General features: G+C 47.0%; 1 protein-coding gene across 4 annotated transcripts in view; it reads left to right on the top strand.

Annotated features, from left to right (window-relative positions):
* The window catches only part of NAV2 (neuron navigator 2), a 423,984-nt gene that overhangs the window by 355,472 nt on the left and 51,384 nt on the right, over nt 1-17,128 (top strand). For 2 of the 4 annotated variants that reach the window (XM_070783120.1, XM_070783122.1), the window contains 6 exons: nt 2,721-3,188; nt 3,848-3,913; nt 5,330-5,374; nt 7,703-7,863; nt 9,214-9,402; nt 15,431-15,483. In XM_070783120.1, coding sequence (XP_070639221.1) covers nt 2,721-3,188; nt 3,848-3,913; nt 5,330-5,374; nt 7,703-7,863; nt 9,214-9,402; nt 15,431-15,483 — 982 coding nt within the window. The remainder of the gene's footprint in view (nt 1-2,720; nt 3,189-3,847; nt 3,914-5,329; nt 5,375-7,702; nt 7,864-9,213; nt 9,403-15,430; nt 15,484-17,128) is intronic. The other 2 variants (XM_070783121.1, XM_070783123.1) reach the window with 2 other exon arrangements.

Raw genomic sequence — 17,128 nt, 5'->3', positions numbered from 1 at the left:
GAATCCTAGGTCCACCTTAGGTAGCCACCATGTAACCTCTCTTAATACTTCTGCCTCCATTTCCTCATCTGTAAAATGGGGATGATGATACCTACCTGTGACCATTAATCTATGTAGCCATATTTAGCCCATAGTAAGTACTCAGTAAAAGTTAGTTACCATCGAAGAAGAGTTCCTAACATACCCTTAGATCTAGAAGAGGAGGTCAAGGAAAATAGGGTTTTTTTTTTTTTAAAGCTGTAACTCAGATTCCTCATCATTATGCCAGATAGTGATCTTAGCCTGATCTTTTCCCCAAATAATCCAGTATCCCCCCACACACGTTTTTTTATACTGCATGCATGATTCCAAATTAGTCTCTGAAATGTTAGCTTCCTTTACAAAAAAGAAAAAAAAAAAACAATTCTTAACAGCAGAAGCGTTTCTGAAAAATAGAATTTCCTTTCAGTTTACACAACTTTTTGCCACATTATAACATACAGTGGGCCATCTTTAGAACTGCAGCCGCATAGGGCACGTTCATCCTACCTTTTCAGGAAAGAGTAAATCCCGAGGATAGAAAATTTAGCAGTGGAAAAATAAAACTTATGTGCACATGTACATATTTGGGAATGGATAGGAATGTTTGCAGAGCCTTCAGAAGAAGCATTCCACTTGAAGGGTATAATGAAGCAGTTCACTGTTCTTTGTCTAGACTTGATTATTAGAATTTCAGTAATGATTATTTTTTCAGGGGAAGGTTCTATTGGGCTGTTCTTTGTTGTTTTAACAGGTTGCCTTGTAAATGAAAATTTTCTCTGCTTCTTGCCTCAAGTGTTATATGTAATATTCTCTCTTTGGTATTATAGATTTCCTTTAGTAGCTACAAAGGCATTTTACTAGGCCCTGAGGCTAGTGTAATAGAACACTTGAAAATGCATGCAGCTTCTTAGGTTCTGAACTGAGCACCTTGCAGCCCATTCCAAGCAATTACATTTTTCCTAAATTAGGTGTTCTGAATTCTCTCATTGTGCATGAATATGAAGGAGAGGAGTCTTAGGTGAAGTGTGATAGCTCTCTTCAAGTGGTGTGAAGGACTAGCAGAAAAAAGATTGGACTTTTTCTGTGTAGTTACATATAATAGGATTAGGAGCCATGCGTACAAGTCAGGAAAAGGTGGATTCGATTTTGGTTTTGTAACAACTGGAAGTGCTTGGCAGTGAAGCCAGTTAGCCTTTGGAGTAGAGCAGTGAGGGCCCTGTCACTGCAGGCATGTGAGTAGTCTAAAGCCAAGGTTCTGCAACAGAATACTTCTTTCTCTGTCACCAGGCAGAAAGTGTTCTTCTCCTGTCACGAGACATTGTAGTGAGGGTGGATGATGTTTATTTTTTTCTATAGTAATTGAGATCTGTAAGGACTGTTTAGGCTTCCCAGTGGCTTAGTGGTAAAAAAAAAATCTGCCTGCCAAGCAGAAGACGCAGGTTCGATCCCTGAGGTGGGAAGATTCCCTGAAGAAGGAAATGGCAACCCACTCCAGTATTCTTACCTGGGAAATACAGGGGCAAAGGAGTGTGGCGGGCTACAGTCCATGGGGTCGCAAAAGAGCTGGACACGATTTAGCAACTAAACAACAAGGACTATTTAGAGAGGGTGGTGGTGGTTTAGTTGCTAAATTGTGTCCAACTCTTGCGACCCCATGGACTGTAGCCTGCCAGCCTCCTCTGTCCATCCAGGTAAGAATAATGGAGTGGGTTGCCATTTCCTTCTCCATTGGAGAGGATAGAAGATCAAATTTACATGACTTGACTAGCTGGGTAGAAGGCAGCCTGTCTAGTATGTAGTGGGTTTCATTTCTTTTCCAAGATGCCTGTTTCATAAGAGTTTTAGCGGATGGAATCAGGCCATTGTTATAAGAGCATGGACTGTGCTTTGACTTTAAGGTAGTTGCTCCATCCTACCAGAGAACTCTCTGCCTACGGAAAAGGGGAGTGTTTGTGCCATTCCCTCTGTCCTTGGTAGCACACTTTTGGTCATGAGCAGTGGGGGAGATGACGTGCAAGGGCATTTCTGTGTGTCTGTCTCAGAGACACCGTTCACACCTGGCATGTCTGGTCTGACATCTTGTGAACCCCGCAAGGTTTTGTGCATATCACTGGGCAGCACTTGCTATCTGGCCCTAAAAGACACCTCCTTCTTGCCCGGCTTTCATGCAAGAATGAATCTGGAGGATACATTGCCCAGGTTGCCTCCAGATCTAGACTCCTGTTCCTGATGCTGCCTGTTTGCTCAGAGATCAGAAAAACCAAATCCTTCGGAGCTGAACTGTCATAAATGAGGGCGTGCTTTGCGCCTGGGGTCACAGATACAAAGATGATTAAGACAACTGGTTTCCCCTCTAGATGTTCCCTGGAGAGGGGCAGTTTTCTAGTTACTTTATTTATGTAAAGAAAGAGAAGCAAGATCTTGAAGTAGCGAAGGATAGGCCAGTAGAAGATTACTGCCCGTCTCCCTTTCGCTCAGATCCAGGGTCTCAGCGGCAGCCTAGAACTTGAAGGTGGAGCCTTTGCTTCGCCAGCACCTGGCCTGTTGTATCTTTCCCAGGGGACCACCTCCAGCCCTGGGAAGGACCCCACCTCCCTCCCCAGGGACTCTCACTGGCTCCTGCGCCCCACTCTACTCTGACAGCCCAGCGCCCCCTGGCCTTGGGTGTTCAACCCACACAACCCTTTGTCTCTTCGCAGACTCTTTGGTGGGAAGCCTACCAAGCAAGTGCCCATCGCCACAGCCGAAAACATGAAAAACTCGGTGGTCATCTCCAACCCTCATGCCACCCTGAGCCAGCAGGGTAACTTAGAGTCCCCCTCGGGCAGCGGTGTCCTGAGCAGCGGGAGCAGCAGCCCTCTCTACAGTAAGAACGTGGACAGCACCCAGTCCCCCCTGGCCTCCAGCCCCAGCTCTGCCCACTCGGGTCCCTCCAACAGCCTCACCTGGGGCACGAACGCCAGCAGCTCCTCGGCCGTGAGCAAGGACGGCCTGGGCTTCCAGTCGGTCAGCAGCCTCCACACCAGCTGCGAGTCCATTGACATCTCCCTGGGCAGCGGAGGGGCGCTGAGTCACAACTCCTCCACCGGCCTCATCGCTGCCTCCAAGGACGACACCCTCACCCCCTTTGTCAGAACCAACAGTGTGAAGACCACACTGTCGGAAAGGTTGGTGCTGTGCGTTTGGCTGCCTTTATCTCCCCGAAAGACGCCCCTCCGAGAGTCCAGACATTATGTTAGGAAGCCCAGGTGTTGTTTACCTTTGCTGGGCGATTTCTCTCTTTCGGATCACTGCTGTCTCTCCAGGGGGAAGCCAGTTTGGGTTGGAGTAAGCTGGGCTCTGCTTCCTGTTATCTTTCTCACTGTGGTTACTCTCAGTGCGTGGAGTTGCTGCAAGTCTCCTGGGGGCAGATTTCATGCTTCCGTTTTAAAATGGCATTCCACCTGCGAGATCCTTCCTTTTTATCCTGTTTGTTCATCACCTGCTTCTTTCCCTGCCCTTGGAATGGTGCGGGCTGAATCAGTGGCGGCTGCATCCATGGAGTGTGTGGTGGGGTGCTCCTTAAGCAGCTGAGTCGACGTGGCAAACACCCTCCTACCACAGGGCTGCTGGGCAGAGTGATAGGAAATTACGCACCCAGAGTCTTCCCCAGAGCTTCGAATCTCACTGTAGCAGTGATAACATATCTGCCTTCTCCACATGGGGAAGAAAGCCAGTATCAGCCCTGGGAATGAGGAAAATGTTCTGGTCATTGTGTGTGACGCCCTGCCCCCTTCCTTCCGATCTAATGCTGCTTCTCTTGTTTTCCACCTGCCTGGCCTTCTAGCCCTCTCTCTTCCCCTGCCGCTAGCCCTAAGTTCTGCAGAAGTACTCTGCCCCGGAAACAGGACAGGTAATGACATCGTAGGCCGGGGACCCCACCGAGCCTCTAGCATCCTCTGCCCCACCCTGTGTCGAGCCGGATGTTTTGTGTGAGGCTGTTGGCCTGTGGCTTCCGCTTGTGTTCGTGGCCCCGCTGTACTCTGTGACCCAACCCCCAACCTGAGACATGCCCGTGAGGGTGAGTTCCGCTGTCCACAGAGCTCGGGAAGAGGTGCACTGGGGCCAGCCCCTCTTCTCCCAGCTTGGGAAGGAACCTCAAACCTGCCACCTGGAAAGGGGCGGCAAAAGCTCTCACTGGCATGTCAGCCTACCCCGTGGCATGCTCCTTGCTCCCTGGCTTCCTGCCCTTTTGCCTCCCTCCCTTCCCCTTCCAGGCCCAGACATGATCTACCACCCACCACGCGGCTTGGCCCTCACCTTTGTCTCCCCTCTGCCCCTTCTCCCCACGCAGCTGGCTCTTTGCCCTCTCCAAGGCCTTTGCTGCAGTTTGGCTCTGTGTCTCGCGGGCTGTTGTGTTCTGGGTGCCCATTTTCTGTAAAGATAAGAAGAACATGGGGAGTACTGTTGGCCCCCAGCTGCCCTGTGGGTGGGCCTCAGAGATGGATTATTGACTTTGAATTTGTGGGGGAGCCATGGCTTGGCCAAACATAATAAGCAGATGTTGTTTCATGCTAGGGGAAAAAAAAATTAGCGAAAACCCTCTTCACCATGTCAATAGCAAAAACGTTGCTTTGGTCGGACTCAGAGACCAAGCCTTTTAAACCTCGGTCTTTGGAAATCCGAACGTTGCTCTGTTCGGACTCAGAGACCAAGCCTTTAAACCTCCGTCTTTGGAAATCCGAATGCTGTGACTTTGTCAGCCAGCAAGTTGTAACATGCCCCAACTCTGCCCAAGGCTCAGCTTCTAGCTCCACCCAATGAGGGCCTCGAAAACTGAGAGGGATCCGGAATCCACTTGTTACAGATGAATTCCAAATATGCAGACTGCTGGCCTCTTGAAACCATCCAAATCCCTTCTTTCACTTGAAGTCATCACCGGAGGCATCTGGGGGTGGGCCAGAGTGGTGACGGGTGCAGGGAGCCCTAAGCGCTGGCGGTACCGATGGGCGACGGGCCGAGGAAGGCGTGGGCACTGCTTCAAGGTGGGGGCAGCCCCTGGGTTCGGCTCTGAACCTGTGGAAAAGGAAGGAGCAGTCGGGGCCGAGTGGCTCGGGCCCCCTGGTGCCGGGGTTGGAGGCGCCCAGGTGTGAGCACGGGCCTCGGTTTCCTTTGTCGCTGTGGCTGTGTTGCATGCAGTGGACTTCTCCCCGGTGAAGTGAGTCTCTTCCTCCAGATCTCTTGGCCCCCCTGAGCCTTTCCCACCTCACGCTGCCTGCCCTCCCTGTGCTTCTCCGAGGTTCTCACGTTTGTTTTAACTTTCCTACAGTGACCCGCACCTTGATAGGAACACTTTGCCTAAAAAAGGACTCAGGTATCTGTGTTTCCTCCTTGCATCCGTGCCATCTGCTGTGGCTCTGGGGCTTGGCTGTGTGACTCGCTCATGGCTGATCAGGGTGCGGGTGGGCTGGGGGCCCCCGCTTTGGCCCATGCGGCAGGACCCTGTGGACTATGGCTCTCCCTGCAACCCTCTTGTTCTCATCTCTCCATTTGTTGGCTTCTTTTGCTTGAGCAGGGGCTGTGCTCTTTCGGGCTTACTGTGGTCAAACCATCTCATGACAACCATCCCTGAGCATACCCGGAGAGCAGTTACTGCTACTTCTGGGGCCAGTGGGTTTAATCGCTGATCACTTCGCCATGACCATTCCATCCACGGGCTGTCTTCTGAGAGAAAGGATATGACTTGTAGCATGTTGATTTGTCAGCCAGGACATGAGCAAAGGAGAGAAATATTCCCCTCCCTCCCCACCTGCAGTTTGAGGATTTCTGACTTTTTGGCCCATAGAAAGTTGCTAAGGACAAATGCTTTGCACTTGTCTGAATATTCTAATAAAAAACCAGGCCAGTTTTCAATGCTCCACAAGATATGGGGTGATCTTTTTTTTAATGTAAAGAAAGAAAAGACTTTCTTTCCAAGAGGGAGTGTCCTCTCATTCACTATAAGTGATGGCTCATTTTTGACTCTGGTCCTGGTGTAACAAGATGCTATAAGTCACCACTGCTCACGCCGTTCACCTCACTTTACCACCCAGAAGAACTTCAGTCCCACCGCCTGTCCCGTGATCTTAATGTCATGTGATTGCAGCTGTCATTTCTCTCGCTCTCTACGCACCTCGTTCTTTGTAGCATCAGCTTCACCCCGCACTAAGCATTAAGAGCTTTCGCGAAACATGGAAGTTGGAATGAAATGTTTCATTGCTGTCATGTATGTCGGTAGTTAATATCCAGCAGCTCTTAAGGCTGAGAGCGTTTTGACCAGTAATGGAAGGTAGGTATCAATGCTTCCTTTCAACAGGAGCTCCAAGTGCAGCCAAATCTAAGAACCTAAGAAGTATTGTAAACTCCCCAGCAGGCCTCCCGAGGGAGGAAGGTTCAGCCTGTGGCCTTCGAGGGGGAAGCTGGCAAGGCCTGTTGTATTTAACAGTTTTCATCATGCCTGTGAGAGCTACTTGTTGGCACTCGGGCTAGTGTTTAAATCATATCCACTCTTCAAGTGAGTTTGACCTTGATGCCCCACTGTTGCTTCATGTGGAAGCTCACTTCTGAATATTAGCATTTCATAATCCTGCGTATATTTCCGGAGCAGATCTATCCTATAAAATTATGTAACTCTAGCTTTTAAAAATTGTTTTTTTTTTTTTTTTCTTAACTCAGAATGGAGATATGTGACATGGTATCCTCAGCCAATTAATGGGACCTGGAAAGTCCAATCTAGTAAAAACATTAAGGAACAACCATGTCTATATTCTGAATTCTCACTGGGGCTCCCTTTCTGGCTCACCCACTCTGTATACACACATATCCGGTAGTCATCCCACCAGAATCTGTCTATAAGTCCAGAGCACTCTGGTCACTTGGGCACTTTGGACATTTGAGATGCTGCCTGTGGGCATAATGAAGAGAGCATGGGTTTGGGGACCAGGCGCATATGGATTGACACCTCGGTAAAACGGGAATAATAGCACCTGCTTTGCTGGGCGAGTCTCAGGCTTCAGCGAGATAATGTCTCTGAAGGCACCCGGCGTGTTGGAGACATTCAGTAAATCATGACCAAATTCGTTTCAGAAGCAACGAGGAGGTGGGCCTCGTGTGAGACCCAGTGATTTGGGGTCCCCTTCTGAAGACGCTTTTCTGCCAGATTACAGCCGCTGCTGTCAATGTTGGTCTCACACCTTCTGCTCCGTGTCTGCTTTCTGATTCTCTGTGATTCATGGCCGCTTATTTGCGCTTCAGAATGCAGATGCCAGGAGCTATCTAATTAAAACTTCCTCAAAGCTCTGACAGCAGCTGGTTTCATTGCCTCAGTCCTGTCAAGGTGGGGGCTTTGAAATGACATCGTCATGAATCAACATGTTACAGATACGCCCAGGGATGGCTCTTTGAGCATTTACCAATCTCGTCCCCTTTATGTAGTTCCCTTTAGGAACTGCCGTTTACCCCAAAGACAGCCAAGTAGCCAGAAAGGTTTGGAGAAAATCTGTGAGTTGCAGAATGTGTAGCCATCTGATTTTTCAAACCTCAGACTTTCTTCTTACATGTTTGGCTATCCATTTTCTTTTTATATGTTTATTATCCGCTCCAGGACGCTCATTCTCATGAACGCTGTTCCTAGTTAATCCCAGCCTGATTTCTGTCTGTCCAGGTACACCCCCACCTCCCAGCTCCGCACACAAGAAGACGCAAAAGAATGGTTACGGTCCCACTCTGCAGGAGGCTTGCAGGACACCACCGCCAACTCCCCTTTCTCCTCTGGCTCCAGTGTAACTTCTCCTTCTGGAACAAGATTCAACTTTTCTCAGCTGGGTGAGTAGCCACTTGGCATTTAACGATGCTGATCGGCACCTTGGGGAAGAGGTTATCTTGCATTTTGAGAGACATGTGGTCATGTAGCTCTCAGTATCTGATCAGCCCTCAGCAGTGAAGTTTGATTACAGGCAATTGATACCAAAAGGAAAGAGAAAGGTTTCTTGCTTCTCTACCAGTTATTTTCTCTACATGGTTGATGTAGGTAGGGCAGACTATCCATGGAATGAAAAGCATGTATTCTAATATCTCTGAAGAAGTACGTTCCACAGCATATCCCATATTTGGTCATCCTCCTTGCTTTATTAAACCGGAAATAAAGATCAAGTTTTGATTGAATGAGTATTCTTGGAAGTGCCTACTGGTGACATAAGGCTTTGACTGGCACAATGAGGAAAGGAAAAGAATTTGTAACACAGTCCCTGCTGGCATGTCAACGGATGATTTTTTAGAAAGGCAGACACCCACACAGACTCATCAACAGGTAAATGAGAATAGTTCACAAAGTTTTATGTGAAATCATGTAAAAACTGAATGTGATCTAATAGCAAGTATTATACAGAGAGAAAGGAAGGACTAGTCCTGGCTTGAATGACTGAAGAAGGTTACATGGAGGTGGCAGGATGAGAGCTGAGCCTTCCAAGATGGATACAGAGGGAAGTATTTTTTTCCAGTCTCATCTCATTCTTCAGAGAGGCAGCCTTTTCTGATTATTGTGAATAAGAAACTCAGTCTTTAAGGACTTCTAATCAAGGAAGGCTTAACTCTTCATTTTTAATGAACCGAATGCACTTCTAAACTATTTTACATTACTGAGTGGACAGGAGTTTAATAAGAAAGCCAGTTTCAGCTAAAGTACATGCACCCCCTTTGCACTGAAGCTCTGCAGGCACCACTATGAAATCTCCCCATCAGAGACAGTGAGACCTGTGTTCCTGTTGTTCTTTTCTCAGCTGTAACTCTTTGAAGCAAGAGTTTCTTGTCATGCACAAATGCTTCCCATCTGATCAAAAGCCCAGCTGAACTATTTTGGGCTTTTGGCTTTAGAGAGAATTGTTCCAGATGAGCCCAGAGAGTAATTAGCTCATGGCTGGGAGGTGACACTAGCTTGTCTGAACGTGCCAAGTGGGAAAGCTGGGGCCCGGAGCCTTGCTTTGGAACTGACCCACCTTTCCTCCCTTATTTTTAGCTCTAAGTGTGTTTCTCAAATGCTGATGTGACTACCTTTGAGAAAACAGACAAAGGGAGAGGAGTTGACGGAGCCAGAGATGGCCGATCGTCAGCAGCCTCCTCTCCATCCCCTTTAGGGACATGAGCCTCCAACCTTTTGACTGACTCCTTTCCTTGCAGCGAGTCCCACCACCGTCACCCAGATGAGCTTGTCCAACCCGACCATGCTGAGGACCCACAGCCTCTCCAATGCCGATGGGCAGTATGACCCGTACACCGACACCCGCTTCCGCAACAGCTCCATGTCCCTGGACGAGAAGAGCAGAACCATGAGCCGCTCAGGCTCATTCCGGGATGGGTTTGAGGAAGGTAAGCAAGCCAGGAGGTTCACCCTCTTTCCTGGCGTGCAGAGTGGTTAGCGGTCCTCTAGGCTGAATTCGCGTCGTCAATGCAAGAGCCCACCCACCTGAGTTTCCAAGTCACCCACTTGAGCTGGGGAGATCTGAACAGTAGGGTCTGACTCTCAGTTAACCTTGCAGGTCTTTAGGGAAGAGGCTGCTGACAAAACCCTGGTGAGCCCTGGAGTTCACTGAGTTCCACTGTGAGGCTCTGGCTCAGCTGCTGGCGCACCATCTTGGCAACACCAGTTACAAGAAAGTTCATTTTTCTGTGCCGACGCACCTGGATCACTTTGGGGAGCTGTGGGCTGCCATACTTCTCCACTTCTCTCCAGAATCTTCTATCTCTTTTCTCAAGCACCAGTTTTTTTTTTTTTTAAGTTTGTTGCATTCAGTTTTGCCCTTTTCCTTCTTTGCTTGCTAACTGGGAATATTTGGGGTAGGATTTTTATGTTTTGTTCGATTTAATCAGAATTTGGGGGAGAAAACTACTGTGGGCACCTTCATCAGCCATCTTCCTACTTCAAATCATTTTTCTTCTTCCTTCAGGCAAGGTGTGAGTTAGGGGAGTCAGCAGCCAAAATGTCAGGCACGTCCCCCCACCCGCCTCCCAAAAAGCAAAGGTGAAGTTGATAATATACTTGTGTCTTATCATCCCTGGTGTCTTACCAGTGATGAACATGGTTAAGGACATGGGGTAATACTACTGGGGTTTGAATTCCAGCTCCACTACTTCTTAGGTATATGATCTTGGACAAATTAACTTCACCTCTCTGTGTCTTTGTATTTTCACTGATAAAAATTAGGAGTACCTGGGTCCTGAAATTCTGAGAGTTAAACAAGAATATATATTTATAAATGTTAATCCAATACTGCTAGTACCTGTCGTAGCCTGAACACTCAGCTTCAGCATTGATGTCCTGGCAGCTGAAAGTCCCCAGCCAGAGGAGGGCCAAACGAGGCTGAGAGCCCTAGCCCTGGCTGTACCTTCTTTGCCAGCGACAGAATGGAGAGGGGAGTCATAGGCACATCCCTCTGCTCCTAGCCCCTGTGAGAGTGGGAGAATGTGCCCAGCGTCCTCCAGGTAGAACAAATGAAGTTGTGGTTGTTGAGGAAATGCCTAAATAAGTCCAGAGGGGGAGAAATGCAGGACGTTGGTCTCTGCTCTGCCCAGGGTTCTTTTTAACAAAAGTTTTAGAGTTTAGTTACAGAGCACTTGCCCCCTGGTTGATCTTCCTTCGTTCTCTCCACTCTGATTGTATCGTTTGCATCCAGTGGCATCCAGGGATCAGACACTAACTAGTCTGTAAATCCATATATGGGAACCCACTGGGATGGTGGATTAAGGAGGAGTGGAGCCTGAGTCACTGAGAATGTTTTGCTGGATTTAAGAGCTAGAAATCAGTGCTTTAACCACTCAGAGCATAGAGGAGGGCATGTTGATCCTAAGGTGAAGGAGTAGGTCGTTTGTCTTGAACTTTTTTCTGCTGAGTGGGCGAGCAGAGCATGGCCACGAAGCATTTCCCCACCCTCCTGATGATGACTCGAGTCTGGAGTGTGCCCTCTTCATCTGCTCTGTCCTGTATGTAGCTGAGTGAACAGTGTTCCGTCCTGCAGCTTGTCCAAACAAGCGCACTTCATCTCATAAAAGGTCCAGGACCATTACAGTGTCATCATCAGATGGCTTTTATTTATTCCATCTGGAATCAAGCTGCTGTCAGGCAGCACAACTGTGGGATATCTGGGATGTTAAAGTGACATTGATAAAAAGGGCTTGCCCACAAGCAGTGTCTAGACTTTTGTAAACCCTGATGATTCATGGTGACGTGGAACTCACATGCAGAGGTAAAGTCAAATTCAGGGAGAAGGAGTAGGGGCTGTTGTCGATGTCTATTTTGGGAAATTTGATATCAGATTGATTATATTTCTTCCAAAGCTGTTAAATTACAAAAGCAAAATAGGGCTCATGCAGTTAGGTGTTTTTAATTCCACTGGCTGAAGACTTTTTCCCCACCTCTTGAATATATAAACTCCTGGTGTTGCAGAAACATCTGGGAAAAAAATTCATATCTCATGTTTGAACCAAATAGAACCTCCTCATAAGAGGCAGTTAGGTATATCATATGCCAGAAAGCAAATATTAATAGAAATTTAGGAAGAATTAGCACAAGTCCTTGTGTGAGGTTTTTGTAGGATTTAATTAACACTTTGCCTTTTGAAGGAAATAAAAGTTATAAATATGTAGATGAGTACAAGCACGGCCCAGGTGCAACCTTTCAAAGTTATTTCAGGTAAATTAATTTCCATCAGGCACATTATGCAATCTTCAAGTCAGCTTTAATAGCGAACTTTAGAGAGAGGCTTGAGGCATTTTTCAAATGAATGTCTTTGGAGTAAAAAAAAAATCCAGAACTTTACCAATCATCCCTAAGAACTGGTGCAGTCTAAACCAGTTTATCTGGAGCCCACAGAGACAAAGCCACTTATTAGTAAATAAATCCTGTATTGCAGCTCTCCTGTGCTTCTCGCCCCTGAGTTACACTTGGATTCAAGTCCTGGTACCTCCACTGTTAGCACAGTGACTTTAGGTAAGGGACTTGCTTTGGTCAGCCTATTTCCTGTTCACTAAAATGTGGAAAATAATTGTACCTACTTCAAAGGACTGACATGAAGATGAGGTGACATAAATCCTGGAAGGCATTTGGTAGAATGACTTTGAAAGGGGTTTTTAGTAAGTACTCAGTCAGTGGTAGCTACTGTAACAGTTGTATGTTTTGTTTTATCCTTCTCCCCGTGGGCCATTTCAACCCTGTTTTGTTTATGGCAAAATTGAACAGAAGTGACTTGGGGACTTTCTGCAGCCCAGACTACTAGGTCCTGAACTCCTGAACTCTGAGCCCTCTGTTTTTTCTGTTCAATCCTACTTTACACTTTTCCTTGGCCATAGCTGGGCTCTCTTACATGAACCTTCATCAGTGTGGTCTCAGTTATGCTTTCTTAGCTGGTTGAGAGGGTGGCCCAGTAGCCACGAGAACCGCATCTCATCTCACTGACTCCTTCCACAGCCCCCAGTAGCAGAGGGGGATCTAGAGTGCGATGGCCAGATTCGCGTTCTCTCTCCACTCCTGACTACCTGTGTGTGCTTGACCACATCTCTTAACCCCTCTGGACCGTAGTTTACTCCTGCGTTCATTAGGGGTGGAAATTCCTGCCCTACTGGGAATATTACCTACACATTCTCTGTAATGTTGAGGATCACTTCAAACAGTAGTATAAGTGAGAGTGCTTTGATTAGTATGAAGCTGAATATGTACATTATATATATATGTGTGATGCCCAAGTGTGACAGCAGAGGCTCTTGTTTGCTTTGTTGGCTAGCATATGCCCAGTTGTCATTCCATCATGTGATTTCACTCCTATCTGTCCTTTAGGTTGGGGTGAAGTCACATTCTTCTCAAACACACTCTGTGTGCTTGCTTAGTCCCGGCTTGTGCCTGTGTAGATTGAATGAGGGCTTTAGGAAACCATTCTAAATATACCAGAAGGCTTTACCAAAAACAGACAAGTAAACCTCAGAAACCAGTAAATGAGGTCACTCAAGGGCAAAGCCATCTCCAGATTTCTGGTCCGCAGATCCTGTTCCTGAATGCTGTAGGACCTTACACGGGTCGCTTACCCTCTCTGGGTTTCAGATAGTCGGTGGCAGAGGTAGCCTAGATATTCTCTGGTTCCTTGTACCTTCAGATTTTGGGAAGTATAGGTCTAGGGAGGAAGCTGCAGGGCATGCCTCTGCTGCTGTGGGCTTTTTAAGTCTTGTGTGCGTTTTGTTGTCCAGAAGTATCCCAGCCGCATAACCCAGGCTCTGCCTTGGCTCAGCGTACTTGAAGGAGAGCCAGCTGCAGTGATTCAGGCAGCCACACTCAGCTCAGGGTTGATCTGGAAAGCAAGGACTCTTCCTTCGGACCACAGCCTTGCTGTTACTAGTTATGAGTAAGAGGAGTTAATTATAGAGAAAAATAATTACCTCTACCCGAAGCCTGCCAGATGTGCCTCTCTCTGCGTGCGGCCCCAAGCTTGCCCTGAGATGTTGCTGAAGGCAGTGTCAGTGAATCCATGTGTATGAGGGAGAGAAATAAGAGACAGACTTCCATTTTTCAGCAGCCAAAGTCCACACAGAAGCCCTGTGCAGGCCTCTGGAGCCAGCGTCTGGCAGGGCAGTGTGATGGAAGGGCGGCTCCATGCTACTCACATCTCTTCCTCCAACTTGGCCTCCACTGTCATTTCCCCCCTAGTGTCTGTGTCATGGGGCTAAAGTAACTTACCCTTTTGGATCATTAGACCACTAGGTTGGGGCATGAGAGACTTATTTTAATGTGTGGACATATTAACACTGAAAGCCATTATTGGCCATTAACACCTTAAATTGACTTTTTATGGGCACAGGCCAGGTAAATGATAGATGGAGGAAGAATAGAGGGAAAGATCTAGAACCCCAGGCATTGCTGAGGAGGGTGGATGTAAGTAGCAATGCAGGGACGGCCTTAGGGCAGCTGGCAACTTCTGAGAGAGGAGAGGACCAGAAGTGCAAGCCCAGGATCTGTGTAGTCCGAGGAGAGAGGAGGCTGCCCTGGTGGCCTTCTGGGAAATGAGGTCGGGTTCCTGAGAAGATGACATTTGAGCTGATTCTGCTGGAGATCTGAATGGGCAGGGATGGGAAACTTCCTAAACCAAGGGAGCTGCCCTGGAAGAGACTGTGAGATGGCAAAGAACTTCACAGGTCATGCGTGAGGGAGCTGGGCAGGATTCAGAGTGTGATAGGAGAGCCTGAAGGAAGGCTGGGGATCGGGACGTTTATTGGGAATACATTGTGGAGGCACCAGGGAGGTTGGCGCAGCCATTCATGAGACATCTGTGGGCAGGTAGCTTCCGCTGACCGCCGATCCGAGTTGAGGTCACTCCTTGGGTGGGAAGTGAAAGCTGTTTAGTACATGTGCGCTCCTCCCCAGCTTCCCACTCTCAGATCACAGGTGAGAGTGCAGTGTGGTGGGGAGGGGAGGGCCATTCCACTCCTGATCAGGGAGCCTGTGACCAATGCAAAGGTCTGTGATTTCTCCACAGGCATATTTCTATCTTTCAGGCAGTTTTTTGGGAGATTACTAGGAAAATGTCATTAAAGAGTCTGGTTTCCAAGAAGAGAAGTCAGCCAGAATACCTAGTCCTGATAAAGACCGTGGCTTAAAATTATATGAAAACAGATAATAAAATGTTTCCATGGCTTGGGGCAGAGGGGAGCGTGGGGGGCAGGAGGTGAAGGAGGAAAGTACAGGATGGTTCTAAGTCCCAAAGTCCAGTCACAAACAAGGAAGAGGACACTTTGTAAACATGACAAAAATCAGAGGAAGAACCTAAGTTTCAGTGGATATGTTTTCTAACCAATGTTCTACTACATGATCATCTTGAATGAATTTACTGTAGCCAACAGCCAGCCTCTTATATTCAGAATAGTCAGCTCATCATCTTTTTTCTTGTACAAAGGACGGATGCTAGCAAAATATAAAATACATTTGCCACACAATTTTAACCTTAAGGGACACATAAGGAAAAAGAAAGGGATAAAATCTGCTGGAACAAAGCAGGTAGCACTTGCCTCTGGGTAATAGAACTGAGTCACACAATTGATGGCAGTGAATATGCTTCTTAACACTTCTCTGTACTTGAAACATTTAACTTATTAATTATGTATTATTTTGATAGTCAGAAGGGGAAAGTATTTAGAAGGTTGTAGTAAATAAAATGTGCCAACAGAAAAATGACTCCCATAGAAAATTATTCCTTACTTGACTTTGACCTATCACCGAACCAGACAAGGTTGGGTCACGGTGAGGTTGTTGCTCCAAGCCTGGTGTGTCTTCTGATGCCTAGTTTCTCCTTCCCTTCCACTTTCGGGCTGCCTAGTAGCCAGCTGTACAATTGACCTTTTCTTTTTCTTTTTCTCATAGTTCATGGATCCTCACTCTCCTTGGTTTCCAGCACGTCATCAATTTATTCTACAGTGAGTATAAATCAATGCTGTATGGCTATGTGTGTCAAAATAAAATATAAGCATGTCTCCTAGAGAAAGTATTTCCATCATAAGGGGATCAATTAGTTAGGGAACACAATTTGAAATTTACAAACAGCTATTGATTATAATGTACCAACCAATAAATCAGAGGCTGACTTTTGTTAAAGTGGCATTGTGCTTCAGGTAGTAACTGGTTAGAATGTATGAGATTCCTTCTACTGTTTTTTCTTTCTTTTTTTAAAAAAATATTTACTCACTTATTTGACTGCATGGGGTCTTAGTTATGGCATGCATCATTCAGGATCTTTCGTTGTGGCACATGGACTCTCTAGGGTGGCACACAATCATAGTTGCTCCGTGGCATGTGAGATTCCAGTTCCCCAGCCAGGGATCGAACCCGCTTCTCCTGCATTGGAAGGCAGATTCTTTAACTATTGGACTACCAAGGAAGTGCCAAGATGGCTTTTTCAACTTTGTATCTCCCTGTTTCTTTGTCTGTAAAGTAGAAAGAATAGAAGTCCCTACTTTGTGGAGTTGTACTGAGAATTAAATATATGAAGATTACTATTCACTGCAACATAAATTCCTGGAGGACAAGGACTTTTTTCTGGTTTTATTCCTAGTGCCTAGAACTGGGCCTAGCACATAGTGTTCAAAGAACAGGTTTGAATGAAATAAGAAAATGCAGGTAAAGCAGTGAATAGAATGCACACAGCACAGAGGCAGCTCTCATAAGTGACAGCTGTCAGCCGTGAGAGGGCTACTGAAAAAAAGCCACATGTGACCAAGTAGTACTGGATTTGTTCAGGATGCTTTCTGTAGCTATATGCGTGACTATTTATCTTAAAAACTTTCATTCGGGAATTCATATAAAGGAAAAAAACATTTGATTAATTGGAAATTGGGGGTTCTTTAGACCTTCATTCCATGAAGGACAGATGTTTTAATAACTCAGATTTCGGTAATGCCAGGTATCTGGGCTATGTTGTGGGCCAAACTGTAGATAGCCCCTTGTAAGTTAAAGGCCATCCCAGAATCAAGTTAAAGAGCCCAGGGCCTGACTGTTCCTTCTTGGGCATGCAGCGAGCAGACAGACTTCAGTGGTTCTTGACGTGGTGTGAGTTGAAGGACCTAGAAACATTCTCTTCTGTTCCTACCACCTTGTTCCTCCAGCTCCAAAATAACCTCTTTCCTCTGCTACGTCATCTTGTCTGAAATGTTATCAGAGTCTGGGCTTTCATCTTAAAGGCTTTATATATAGTAACTTTGGAAAGGGGTCATTCAAGCCATTATCCAGGAAAGCACAAGGATGGCCTTCTAACGGTCAGCAGTTGAGGCCTCTGAGTCTTCCCCTCTAGAATGAAGCTCTGTGACGTGGGTACCAGAGAGGGTACTTGCAGACCTGGAGTCACTTCCTGCACAGTGTTTACTGGCCCCAAGTACATGCTGGGCTCTGGGCTGAGCCCTGAGGTCTCTCCCCTCCTCTCTGAGGTGGGGATAGTAGCCTGCTGCGGAAAGCAGAGTCCAGAGGCGTGGAAGGCACGGGGCAGGGGACGTGGGACTCCAGTTCCACAGGCTTGGTGTGGTGTTGCTGCAGCAGACATTTTGGTGCCGAAGCCCCAAGTTTTCCCAG

The sequence above is a fragment of the Bos indicus genome, chromosome 29 (assembly GCF_029378745.1).
Source record: "Bos indicus isolate NIAB-ARS_2022 breed Sahiwal x Tharparkar chromosome 29, NIAB-ARS_B.indTharparkar_mat_pri_1.0, whole genome shotgun sequence".
Taxonomy (NCBI): domain Eukaryota; kingdom Metazoa; phylum Chordata; class Mammalia; order Artiodactyla; family Bovidae; genus Bos; species Bos indicus.
The sequence above is the reverse complement of the archived record's forward strand: the minus strand, read 5'-3'. Positions and strand labels throughout refer to the sequence as shown.